Raw genomic sequence first — 12914 nt, forward strand, 5'->3', positions numbered from 1 at the left:
CTGGAAAGTCCCCCCAGTCCAGAAATCCAGGGGAGTCCTTCCTGAATGCCCACGCCATCTCCTGTGGGACCAGGGGGAGGAGAGGGGAGCATCTCCTTCTGTGTTTATCCTTCCCTGGTTTGGGTATGAGAACTGTGTCCTAAATGGCTTCTGAGAGGGTGCTTCCCTTCTCTGTTTCAGGGCATCATGGGGAAGTCTGGACATTGATTGTTCTTTGAAAGGCTGAGGGAATTCAAGACCAGGAAGGCTTTTTCCCTTCAGTATCTTTTAAAGGAGAATCTTTCTTTTTCGATTTGGAGGATTCTTTTTGAAGATCCTCTCTAGTCTTAAGATTTTGGATCTGTTACAGAGGTAGAATATCTGATCCCCCTTTCTATTCCTTCTGGCTGTGCTGGGATTTCCTCTTGCTCCTTTACCAGGGACTGATCTGATTTTCTGCTCTCTTCTTTTTAATCCGATTAGCTAAAGCCTTTCCCACCTTGTTAGTCTTTTCAGAGCACCAGCTTTTGGTTTTAATCTATCAGCTCTCTGGGTTTTTGTTTTAGCTTTTTGGCTTTCAGTTTATTTCTCCTCAAAGTTTTCATGTGTCTTTTGTGCTCATTTCACTTTGCTTATCAGTTAGCTTTCTCATTTTTAAACGCACAATGAGTCTCGAATGCAGTCATAACCCTACCCTAAATGCTTCCCACTTCCCTTTTGTTGATGTCCGTTTTCCCCAAGGACTGCTTTAACTATATCCGAAAACTTCGGCCGTGTTCCTTCATCAGTGTAGTTTTCTTGCACATAATCATGTCTGTGATTTGCTCTTTGGTCTGCGCGTCCCAAAGGATTTCCTGTATGGTACCACAGGATTACAGTGTTTTCCATACGTATGTTATTTTTGGTTCCGTGTCCTTTTTGGGCTCACGGAACTAACCGATCACTATTTCATCCTCTTCTAGTATATAAAGGTGGTCTTTACCATTTCTGCCTTTTTACGTGTGTTTGTAATATCCAATCACAGGACCAGACATCGAGTGCTCCGATGGACTTCTGCCATCGAGAAAATAATCCTTTCATCTTACAATTTGGAAAACCCAAGAGGGCTGACCAGCATCAGAGGCGCGCCGATGCCAGAGCTCAGGCCCTTCCCGCCCCGTAACGCCATCTCAGAGGGGACCCGTTCTTAACTACCTCCCAAAGGGAGCATTCTGGGGCACGTGGCAGGTTTCCTTCTCTGACACGCTTGCGGTAGATGCTTCGCAAAGGGCTTTAATCACCTTTCCCCCCAAAAGTCCAGATTTGTTTTTGGGAGAATGACTGACCCAGTTGACAGGTCTACCAACAGTGTATGGGTGCTGAATTTTCAAAGTTTTTCCCAAGATGGTAGGCACTCACACCAGACTTTGGACACTGCCCCGTGAGAAGACCGTGTCCTTGACTGAGTCCAAGCTGTCTGAAGGACTCCGGGGGCTCGGAGGTGCTTTCTGGAAGCTCCTGGCAGGGTCCCGAAGGAACGTGTATCTGGGTGGTGGAGGTGGACGAGCCCCCGACGTACCTGACATCCCAGTGGTGGACGGCCGCGCAGACTGGATGCAGATACTCTTCGAGGGACTTGATGATGCTGTTGAAATCCTGGACCAGCTTTTGTTCCTCCGGGCTCACAGTTCTGTGGACTCCCTGTTTGTCCAACACAGTGTCATTAATCAGGGTTTCCAGAATGATTCATCAGACCTTCACGCCCTCTAGAATGTTGGGGGGCTGGCGCGTTCCCGTTAACCCCGCTCGTGACCGCCTCCATCAGTCAGGACTGACACGGCAGGAGGGGGCGGCCCGAGAGTCCTCGGGCAGAGGCGGCCAGGGAGGGGGAGAGTCCGCCCTGGCTCTTTCAGGTGCTTCCAGGGAGCATCCGGGTCAAACTCTGAATTTTGGAGGTGACGGGACCTACAAGGGACACACTGACGGGTGTAAAGGAGCCCAGCCAGGACCTCACATCCCCACGGGAGTCTGGGCTGCAGTCTTGGCACCCTTCGAGGCTGCACCCCCTCCTCTGAGGGTCGACAAGCTGACTACCAAGGTACCCTGCCTCCCCACGCACTCCTGACTGCTCAGGTAGTCCGACCCTGGGGCTCAAGGAAGGGCTGGCGAGGGCAGCTGTTCTCCAGGGCCCAGGCCGGGCTGCCCTCCACTGCAGGGACCCTCAGTGGACCGTCCTTGAAATCAATGAGAAGCCACAATGGCTGCTTGGGAAGGTGGACGCAGAAGCGCCAGACTGAGCAATGGCTGCCCTCCTCCGAGGGCTCTGCCAGGGTCCTTGCCTTTGGGCGAAGGCCCTGGGAAGCTCTAGCCAGGAAGGCTGCCCGCTCCCCCATCCCTACACCACCCTGATGGGGCTGAGCCATTTCTTCCAATGGGCCTGGGAACTGCAGCCATCTCACTGTTCTCCCCACGCCACAAGCCCCCATAACAGCGAGGGGCAGAGCGTTCCGCGGCCTCCCCGATGCGGCCTCCAAGCCTGAAGTCGGGGGCTGCTCCCGGCCAGGCGGGCGAGGCTCCCTTGGGGAGGGGACCTCGTGGTGGCATCCGTTGCCCCCATCTTAGCCTAAGGGTCCGGCCTCGGTCCCCTGTGGTCAGGAAGGCATCAGGCTGCCTCCGGCTGGGCCCCACGCTCCACCCTCACAGGCCCTTGTCCCCGGTCTGCGACTAGTGAACTCCTTCACCGGACCGGACCAGCCTGGACTCCGGGCCCCGATTTCTGCTCCCTCGGCCAGGAAGTTAAGGCCTGGGGGTCCCAGGGGGGGGATGGGAGGGGGAGGAGGAGCCCTGAGTCTCAGCAGGAGGAGGAAGAAATGCACATTACCAGCGACATTTCCTCAGGGGAGCCAAGAACGAGGCCCTCCCTAAATTGGTTGAAGGAGCTCAGAATTTGGGAGATGAAGGAGGAGTCCCTCTGGATACGGAGGACCTTGCACTGGCCTGGAGAGGAGAAAAAAGGAGGTTCAAAGATGGCCCCCAGAAAGAGCCTCAGGGGAGCAGAGACACAACCCCCATTTCTAGCAGCCCGGGGGCACCCACAGGGACCCCCAGGAGCTTCCCCGGGTATCCGCCCCCTCCGGCCCAGAAATCCCAGTGTCGCAGAGGACAGAGAGTGGCTGGAGGAACCCCAGACCCAGAGCAGCTCATTCTAGCCCCAAGAACCACAAGCTCCACATCTCAGTAATAGGGGGAACCCCCACCCCGAGTGGGGCCAGAGAGAGGCTGGCCACAGCAGGTGCACTGGTGTGTGAGTATGAGTGTGTGTGACTGTGTGTGTGTGAGTGTGACTATCTCTGTGTGTCTGAGTGTGAGTGTATGTGTGTGACTGTGTATGAGTGTGACTGTGTGTGTGTGTGACTATCTCTGTGTGTGTGAGTGTTTGTGTGAGTGTGAGTGTGACTATCTCTGTGTGTGTGAGTGTTTGTGTGAGTGTGAGTGTGTGTGACTGTGTGAGTGTGAGTGAGTGTGTGACTGTGTGTATGTATAAATGTGACTGTGTGTGACTGTGTGTGTGACTATTTCTGTGTGTGTGAGTGTGTGTGTACTGAGTGTGAGTGTTTGTGTGAGTGTGAGTGTGACTATCTCTGTGTGTGTGAGTGTTTGTGTGAGTGTGAGTGTGTGTGACTGTGTGAGTGTGAGTGTGTGACTGTGTGTATGTATAAGTGTGACTGTGTGTGACTGTGTGTGTGTGACTATCTCTGTGTGTGTGAGTGTGACTTGAGTGTGAGTGTTTGTGTGAGTGTGAGTGTGACTATCTCTGTGTGTGTGTACTGAGTGTGAGTGTTTGTGACTGTGTGAGTGTGAGTGAGTGTGTGACTGTGTATGTATAAGTGTGACTGTGTGTGACTATCTCTGTGTGTCTGAGTGTGTCTGTGTGAGTGTGTGTGTGACTGTGAGTGAGTGTGTGACTGTGTATATGTATAAGTGTGACTGTGTGTGTGACTCTCTTTGTGTGAGTGTGAGTGTGTGACTGTGTGTATGTATAAGTGTGACTGTGTGTGTATGTATAAGTGTGACTGTGTGTATGTGTGACTCTCTGTGTGTGTGAGTATGAGTATGTGACTGTGTGTGTGAGTGTGTGTACTGAGTGTGAGTGTCTGTGTGAGTGAGTGACTGTGTGTGAGTGAGTGTGTGACTGTGTGTATGTATAAGTGTGACTGTGTGTATATGAGTATGACTGTGTGTGACTGTCTCTTTGTGTGTGTGACTGTGTGTATGAGTGTGACTGTGTGTGTGTGACTGTGAGTGTGTGACTCTGTGTGTGTATGAGTGTGACTGTGTCTGTGTGTGTGACTGTGTGTGTATGAGTGTGACTGTGTGTGTGTGTGTGACTGTGTCTGTGTGACTGTGTCTGTGTGTGTGTGAGTGAGTGTGTGTGTGTGACTGTGTGTAAGCCTGCTAAAGGGGTGATGGTTTTCTTGGAGATGAGTGGGGGGCTCCCACACTTACTGAAGGACCAGTCCCCTCCCCCACAGTCCCCCATAGGGAGAGGCCCCTCCAGGGCCTAGGGGCCATGGCCCCGTCCTCAGCCAGGTGGCCCTCAGGCCTTTCTCACAGGTGGGCGGGCAGGAGACCCAGCCTCTCCGAGCTGCAGAACCCCAAGCTCCGAACCAGAAGGAGGTTCCCATCCGAGGATGGGGAAGGGACCGGAGGGAGCCCTTGTCCCAAAATCACAGTTTCTAGAGCATGTTCCACTATGACCTTTGGGGGCTCCCTCAACCACCCTGGGAGGGAGGCTTTATTATTAGCTCCTTTTGACAGATGAGGAAACTGAGGATGAGAACAGGGAAAAGTCCAAGGTGGTCTTCGGTCCTCCCGCCCACGCTGCTGCTTCCTAAGCCGAGACCCCGCTGACCTGAGGGTGCCCAGGGGCTGTGCCCAGGCGCGGGATGGGCTTGTGCCCGCCCTCGAGGCTGGTCTGCAAAGTCCCCGGGAGGGGCCGGTCCCCTTCCTCCAGACAAGTAGTCTCAAGGCGGGGTGACAGCAGCCAAGGCCACTTGCCCAGGACACTGCCCGCCTGGGGCCCTCGGCGTCCCAACAAGCGGGTCCCTCAAAGGCAGGTGGGCAACCCAGGGCTGGGGCGGGACTGAGCGGGGCCCCCTGGTCCGAGAGCCGGGTGGAAGGGACCGGCGGGCGCACTCACCGCCGATTTGAAGGGGTTTTCCCTTGGCTCCAGGAACAAACTTGGACTTCTCGTACACCATGCCGTAGAGGACAGACCTGCGGGAAACAAGCCCAACTTCCAGGCCCGGCGCCTGGGAGCGGGGAAGGGGGGGGCGGATGCGGAGTGCCCAGACCCCCCGAGACCGACTGCGGGGGGTGTGGGTGAGGGGGTATGTGCGTGTGTGCGCGTGTGCAAGAGCAAAGGCGGGGAGGGAGCCGAGTCTCCAGGCCGAGGCCCTCAGAGCGCTCAGGCCCAGGCGGGCTGCGAGTCCCGGGCTCAGCCGCGTGCTCAGGCCCGCCTCAGGGCTTCCCGGCTCCAAGCCCTGCTCTGAGCGCCTCCGGCCTCCCCGGAACCAGGCCCGGCAGCGGCCACGCGCTTCTGCTCCCACTTGGCTCACAAACTACTCCCTCGGCAGTGCCCCCGGGAGCCCCGCTGCCCCCTCCCCCGCTCCCTGGCAGGGCTGCGCCTTGGACGGGATCCGGGACGGCTCCTGTCCGGGGAATGTCCCCACTGCGCCCGTCCCCGCTCTAGAGTCAGAAAAAGGATTCGCGCGCGCGCTGGGACTTATTTCCTGGATTTTCGGAGCAGGAGGTACCGGCTTCTCCGGACCCATCGGAGGGTTTTCTATTGAACAGTTGGCGATCGCCTCCCCCCCCCCCCCAATCCTGGTTTCCTTCCCTGCCCGTGGCCAGGTCGGGCCCGGCAGATGCAGATTCTTGGTGACGTTTCTGTTCAGCAGAATCCCTAGAGGGGGCTCATCCCCTCCCCTCCCCCCCCCGTGGGCCCGTCCCCCAGGCCGCACACAGAGTCCCCAGAGACGGAGGGAGGCGAGGGGGGGGGCAGCTGCCCCGCCCCCCCCCCCACGTGTTCTATGCGACAGCCACGGAAGGTGGAGGGCGTCGGGCAGCTCGGGGAGCTTCACGGGCCCAGGACTCAGCGGGCGGGGCCTACCTGTCGGCAGAGTGCTGGAGGATGATGACCCGGTAGCTCGGGGGGAGGTCGCCGAGAATGTTAAAGTGCTGCTCGGTGATACCGAGGTTCTGCCAGGCCTGGGGGGGGGACACCGCCCGCGGTCGGAACCTCGGCTCCCAAGTCTCTGCTCATCTCCCGTCCCCCTGTTCCCCAGCACGCGCTCCCTGCCCCCCACCTGGCTTTCCTCCTCTCCCCCCACCCCACCCTGGCACTCGAAGGGAGGAGCTATCCTTGTAGCCGGGGCCAGCCCCTCCCCACTCCTTTCCCTCTCTCCCTCCCCTCCCCCCCTTCCCTCCAGGACTGGCTCCCGCCTGTGGCCCAGACTCTCTCTGTACCTGACCTTCCCCTCAATCAGGCTTCCTCCGCCCTTCCAAACCACACAAGTCCCCCCCACTCAGGACTCCCCCAAAGTCCTGCCCCTCCAGCCTTCGCAGAATTGTGGGAGCTCTCCCAGCACGCCAGTCCCCAGCCCCCTCCCTCCAGGCTCCCGGGGGGATTCCTAGAGGACCGGGGGAGGGGGTGATGGGAGGAGGGAGGGGGTGATGGGGCGGGGAGGAGGAGAGGGAAGGGAGGAAGAAGGCATGTGGGAGGCTGCTAGGAGAGTGGAAGAAGGCCAGAGAAGGGGGCCTGGAAAAGACCCTGGGGGGAGCTGATGGCGCGCCTGGAAGGTCAGGCCGAGGGGACGGCCTCAGTCTGGAGCCAGCCCTGTGGGGACGGGTCATGTGTGGAGGGTCTGGGGGTCCTCGAGGGCAGGGGTGGAGAAGGGTGGCTCAGCAGCAACAGGAGAGATGGGGGACACCCCTGAGAGTCCCGGGGGCTGCCCGCAAGGACTTTGTGGGGGAGAAAATGGGAGAGTGGCCAGGAAGGAGCGGATGCTGCCGGGATGGCACCGGGAGGCCGTGGCTGGGGAAAGGACCGTCCCAATGGTGTGAGGAGGCCGGTGAGCAGGAGCCTTCCCCTCCTTTCTCTCCATCCTTCCCAAGAATCCCAACTTTGTCGGCCAGCGGGCTGTGGATTAGCCTGGGACCACATGCCCCGAGCAGAGAGGGAAGAGGTCCGGGCCGGGAGTCTCCCTGCGTGGGCCTGGAGAGAGCACGGGGCCCTTCACAACTTCCCCAGGAAGCTGGGAGAGCTCCGGGACCCCCAGGAGGCGAGGGCGAGGCAGCTCCAGGAGCTGGCACGTGGGCGCTGCCCCAGCTCCGACGCTCCGGGGCACCGGCCTCTGGCCTGCAGTGGGCCCTGGGGGGCTGACCTTGGAAATCTGCTGCAGCTTCTGCTCCACGTGGAAGAAGAGGCCCGTCCCCGACTTCCCTTGCTGCTGCAGCCCTTCGTGAAGCTGGAGCAGGGCGGCCATCTGGGAGCTTCTGGTGTTGGTGGTAATGGAGAGCAGGAGCTTTTTCATGGCCAGGGATGCCAGGCAGCTCTGGGGACGGAGCAGATTAGCGCAGGCTCCCCCACCCCCCTTCACCCCCACCCCGAGTCCAGCAGACAGTGGGCCCCTCACCACAGAGGGCAGCGCCAAGGGCACAATCTGGGGGGGTGGGCAGAGGGGAGGGTGGGCAGAGAGGAGAGGGAGGGCAGAGGGGAGAGAGAGGGCAGAGGGGAGAGGGTGAGCAGAGGGGAGGGGTGCACAGAGGGGAGGGGCAGGAGCAGCTTCGGTTCCCCTCTGCCTTCCTAGAGAGAGCCCTGAGCACCCAGGTTGGACTTTGGCTCCGCTCCTGCTACCTGGACATCTCCAGTCCTGATTAACCACCATTATGATCAAGGCCTTAGGCCTGGTTCTGGGAAAAGCCTTCCCTGCCCCGCCAGAGCCAAGAAATGGGCAAGGAGAATGGGCAGCGGCAGCCCCGGGGCCCGGACATTTTAGGCCCTGGCTCAGCTGCCCTGGGGGGCACAGGATGTCTGAGGGGACTCGTGGAATCCCAGGCAGAGAAGGGAGAGCGCCCGGGGGAGTCTGAAGTGCCAGGCTGGAGTTTGTCTCCAGGAGACCCCGCGTGGCGACTGCAGGGCGAGGGGAGGGCCAGAAGGGCTTTCTCCCCGCTGGGTGAGGGCCCTCTGATTCAGCCCTTCTGAGAGAGAGAAAGGAGAAGAGATGGAGACAGACAAACAGACACAGAGAGGGGAGACAGACGGACACAGAGAGGGGAGACAGAGACGGACACAGAGATGGACACAGAGAGGGGAGACAGATGAATAGAGACAGACACAGAGAGGGGAGACAGATGGACACAGAGAGGGGAGACAGACGGACACAGAGAGGGGAGACAGAGACGGACACAGAGATGGACACAGAGAGGGGAGACAGAGATGGACACAGAGAGGGGAGACAGAGACGGACACAGAGATGGACACAGAGAGGGGAGACAGAGACGGACACAGAGAGGGGAGACAGACGGACACAGAGATGGACACAGAGAGGAGAGACAGAGATGGACAGAGACAGACACGGAGAGGGGAGACAAATGGATACAGAGACAGACACAGAGAGGGGAGACAGACGGACACAGAGAGGGGAGACAGACGGACACAGAGAGGGGAGACAGACGGACCCAGAGAGGGGAGACAGAGACAGACACAGAGATGGACACAGAGAGGGGAGACAGACAAACAGACACAGAGAGGGGAGACAGAGACAGACACAGAGAGGGGAAACAGAGACGGACACAGAGATGGACACAGAGAGGGGAGACAGAGATGGACAGAGACAGACATGGAGAGGGGAGACAAATGGATACAGAGACAGACACAGAGAGGGGAGACAGAGACAGACAGAGAGGGGAGACAGAGACAGACACAGAGAGGGGAGACAGAGACAGACACAGAGACAGACACAGAGAGGGGAGACAGAGATGGACAGAGACAGACACGGAGAGGGGAGACAAATGGATACAGAGACAGACACAGAGAGGGGAGACAGAGATGGACAGAGACAGACACGGAGAGGGGAGACAAATGGATACAGAGATGGACACAGAGAGGGGAGACAGAGACAGACACAGAGAGGGGAAACAGAGACGGACACAGAGATGGACACAGAGAGGGGAGACAGAGATGGATACAGAGATGGACACAGAGAGGGGAGACAGAGACGGACACAGAGACGGACACAGAGAGGGGAGACACACACAGAGCCAGCAGGTTTGTCATGGGGCATTCAATGACCCTAAGCAGCCTCCCGGGAGTCCTTCGAGGATCCCCAATTGCTGTCCAGATGGTGCTTCCCTTCGGACCCCACTGTCAGGGACCTGATTTTGTACTCAGATAAGAGCAGAGGGCACTGGCTCACAGAATATCAGAGAGGAAGAGGCCTTGGGGGCCATGTTTTCCAGATAGGGAAACCAAGGCTTGCGGAAGGAAGGGACATGGTCAAGACTGCTTTGGAAGGAAATGGCCGAGACCAGATTCTCAGTGCACTCTTCCTTCCACTTGCCTTGAATTTCCGAGGCAACAAGAGCAAAGAACGCCCCAGCACAAACCCAGCTCAGATCCCACAGACCCTTCAAAGAATGAGCGCCTCCCCTCAGGGCCTGAATGAGCTCGGTCCCCCAGGATGCTTCCCTTCAGGGATTCGGGCTTGCAGAGTCCCTGACCCTTCCACAGGAGCTTAATGCAAACCAGATCAGTTTCCCAGTTTCCATAAGTGCTGGCAAACAGGCTCGCAGAAGGCCCGGGCCCGGCACCTCCTCACCTGGTGAAGGGCCAGGAACTGGCAGGCAGAAGCGTGGTCCAAGACACCGATGCTCTCCGTCATCTCGAGGCTGGCTTTGGCTGCGGTGCTGATCTGGTTTTTGCTAAGACAGACTTGCAGGCACTGAAGCAGAACCTCAGACGCCTGGGAGTGGAATTTCTGGGCCAGCGCAAACCTTTTCTGAGGAGGTGACAGACAGACAGACAGACAGACAGACAAGGACATAGAGATGGATGACAGAGAGACAGACACATAGAGACAGAGAGAGATGGAGGACAGACAGAGAGACAGGGACGTAGATGACAAAGAGACAGACAGGGACAGAGAGAGACAGACCGACAGAGACAGAGAGACAGGCAGATTTCTTTTAATTGCTACTTTTTTCAAGTAACAAGCATTTGTTTTTTCTGCCTCCCACCTTCTCATTTAAAGAAAAAAAAAAAGAAAAAGAAAAACCCCCTTGAAAATCCCCTCAGTGGCCATGTCCAGAAACATGTGTGTCATTCTGCACTTCAAATCCATCACCTCCATCACCATCGTTCCTCTGGAAATGGAGGGGGTGACTGTGAAGTGGGGGGTCACTGGACGAGCTGTGGTATAAGAAAGGGGAAAATGCTAGAGCTAGAAACACCGGCCGGCCGGTTTCAGAGAAGGCCGGTACGGACTGCGGCAGAGGGCGGCTGGCCAGGACCAGAGAAGAGGCTGTCTGGGAGACCTCAGAACTCCGATCAGCGTGACCGCAGCTTGATTCTCAGCCTCCTGCGCTCGCCCACCTCCTGATGGGAAGACCCAGTACCTTTAGTTCTCTGGCCTTCTGGATCTGGTCTTCGTTTTGGGGAGTGCCCACAAAGTCCGGCCTCCACTTTGGTTTGGTCTCAATCTCCTCGGGGTCTGTCTCCACCTGTGCCATGACTGTCATTCTGGCATCAAACTGCAAGACAAGTTCCGGGGAATGCCTGGGCCCATGGAACGCCGAGCAGTTTCACCTGGCCCCCAAACGTCAGTGTGGTGATCAGTTTTCATTAGCTTATCTCTCGGGCCAGCCCCTGAATCACTGATTTTAGAAGTGGAAGAGACTCAAGCAACTTTCTGTCCAATCCACAGCTCAAAAAGAATATCCACCAGACTACAATTCTCTCAGAAACTCAAGATCCATGCCCTTTTTCTAGACTCCTTTTTCCTTTTTTTTGGACAAAGTGGACAGAGCACTTAAGGGACAAAGTGAAAAGACCCCCTTCTCCAAGGCTCCTTGGGCTCCATGTCTCCCAAAGCCTTTCTCTCTGCTGACAGCGTCTCGCAGAGATCACTGATAAAACTCAGCCAATTCTTTCCGTACCCAGGATGCCCTTCATCTGGTCCCTTCCTGTTCACTGCACTGATTCCGAGGGCCAGCTTCCTGTGGGCCATTTTGCTTCAGTCCCTTTTATTTTAAAGAGATTTTTCCTAAGCAAAGAAGCTGGCCCGGGGCGTTGGAGACTCCCCCCAATGGCTTATAAGGCTATACTCTCAAGCCTGCCCGTCCCAGAGACTCTTCTCTAGGACAAGGAAGGCCAGGACAGGCCTTCTGAACTCTGCTATTGTCAGTCATTTGGGAGGATGGGAGCTGAAGAAAGACATGGAGAATCTGGGGAATATTCAAAGAAGGCAAGGTGGAGAGGATCCTCTGAGTAGCAAAAAGAAGATGGCGGATGGAGAGGCACTTCATTATGTCCAGAGAAGGGTAGCCCAGGACAAGTGGGCCGAGTGGGTGGCGAGCTGAGCAGTGGAGAAGAGTCCCGGGCTGGCCCTCAGGAAGGCCTGAGTTTAAATTGCCTCAGACATGTACTAGCTGTGTGATTCTAGGTAGATCACTTGACTCTGCTGTCCTCATCCGTATAATGGGTTAGAGAAGGAAATGACAAGCCACACGGCCATCTTTGCCAAGAAAACCCCAAATGGGAGAGTTTGATGTGACTGGAAATGACTGAGCTACCACCTCTCTGGCATAGAGCGGTACATGTAGTCTGCAGGTGGTCTCCTGCCTTTTGTCTTCTCTTTGTATCATGAACTCTTAGCAAACCCTGGGCCATAGTAGGTGCTTAATAAGTGTTTGCTGACTCACTGACTGACTTATTACAGATGTTCTCCTGCTATATATGTGAGGAAGGATGTTCAGTAGGCCGACTGATGTCATTCAAGGAATTTGGGGATAATCTGATGAGTGGGCTGATGGAAGGGAGACTCCCGTCGGAAGAAGCCTTTAAGTGCTCTATGGAATCAAATGCACGATAAGCACATTGGGATCTTGCCTTCCGTTTTCTCATCACTTATGAAAAGGGAAAGCTATGATCTGCTGTGGATCATTGCTGACACAGCTTTCATTCTGAAGGTCCTTGCTATTATGTGGTCAGGTCTGGTCTTGGGGATGTAATGGGGCAGGGGAAGGGTGGAAAAGACTGTATAAGTCAAGCTTGCCTGCTCCCTCCAAATATGGTTGGGAAAACAGCTATCTCAGGGGCAGCCAATGCTCTTGGGGGTCCCCCTGCTTCTTTCCCTCAGTCCCTACCAGCCTGAGCTTCACCAGAGCCATAGCTCTCCTTGCTCTCTTCTGACACGCTGTTCACAGATCTGAGCCAGTCTAGTCTAAGCTCTGTGGACTCTGTCTAGAAGGCTGATCTTCCAAGGGAGGTCATGGAAAGTCTCATCTTGGACCACCTAGTATGGCTGCCTTGCCATATCCATTGCTGAGGCTCAGCCAGGGAGAGCACTGATTCACTGACTCTGCCCTTGATTTCAGGTGGCTCTCCCGCTCCATTGTTGATGATAGAGACTTATTATTTTGGGAACTAGCTCCATGAGCAGCAAACCTGCTTTCTACTCAATCAAACTAGTACCTCCTCTGCCACTGGGGGTATTGGAGAGATGATCGGAGGCCTGAAAAGTCAAGTGCCTTTCCCAAAGTCCCCCAGGCAGGTACACGTCAAGAGGTGGGATGTGAACAAAGCATTCTTGGCCCTGAGAGTGTCTAGCTGACACTGCGCAAGTCCACCCCTCACTTCTGAGCACAGACATCACCAGGGAAGGAAAACACACTTT

The 12914-nt window shown here is 56.5% G+C and overlaps 1 protein-coding gene across 1 annotated transcript in view; it reads right to left on the minus strand.

Moving 5' to 3' along the window:
• CFAP46 (cilia and flagella associated protein 46) overlaps positions 1-12914 on the minus strand; it is a 123098-nt gene that overhangs the window by 19124 nt on the left and 91060 nt on the right. The window contains exons 43-49 of the mRNA XM_051973884.1: positions 10636-10770; positions 9840-10019; positions 7404-7574; positions 6131-6228; positions 5159-5235; positions 2840-2955; positions 1538-1659 (exon numbers count right to left, since the gene is read on the minus strand). Of these exons, the coding sequence (XP_051829844.1) occupies positions 1538-1659; positions 2840-2955; positions 5159-5235; positions 6131-6228; positions 7404-7574; positions 9840-10019; positions 10636-10770 (899 nt within the window). The remainder of the gene's footprint in view (positions 1-1537; positions 1660-2839; positions 2956-5158; positions 5236-6130; positions 6229-7403; positions 7575-9839; positions 10020-10635; positions 10771-12914) is intronic.

This window comes from Antechinus flavipes, chromosome 2 (genome assembly GCF_016432865.1).
Source record: "Antechinus flavipes isolate AdamAnt ecotype Samford, QLD, Australia chromosome 2, AdamAnt_v2, whole genome shotgun sequence".
Classification (NCBI taxonomy): Eukaryota; Metazoa; Chordata; class Mammalia; order Dasyuromorphia; family Dasyuridae; genus Antechinus; species Antechinus flavipes.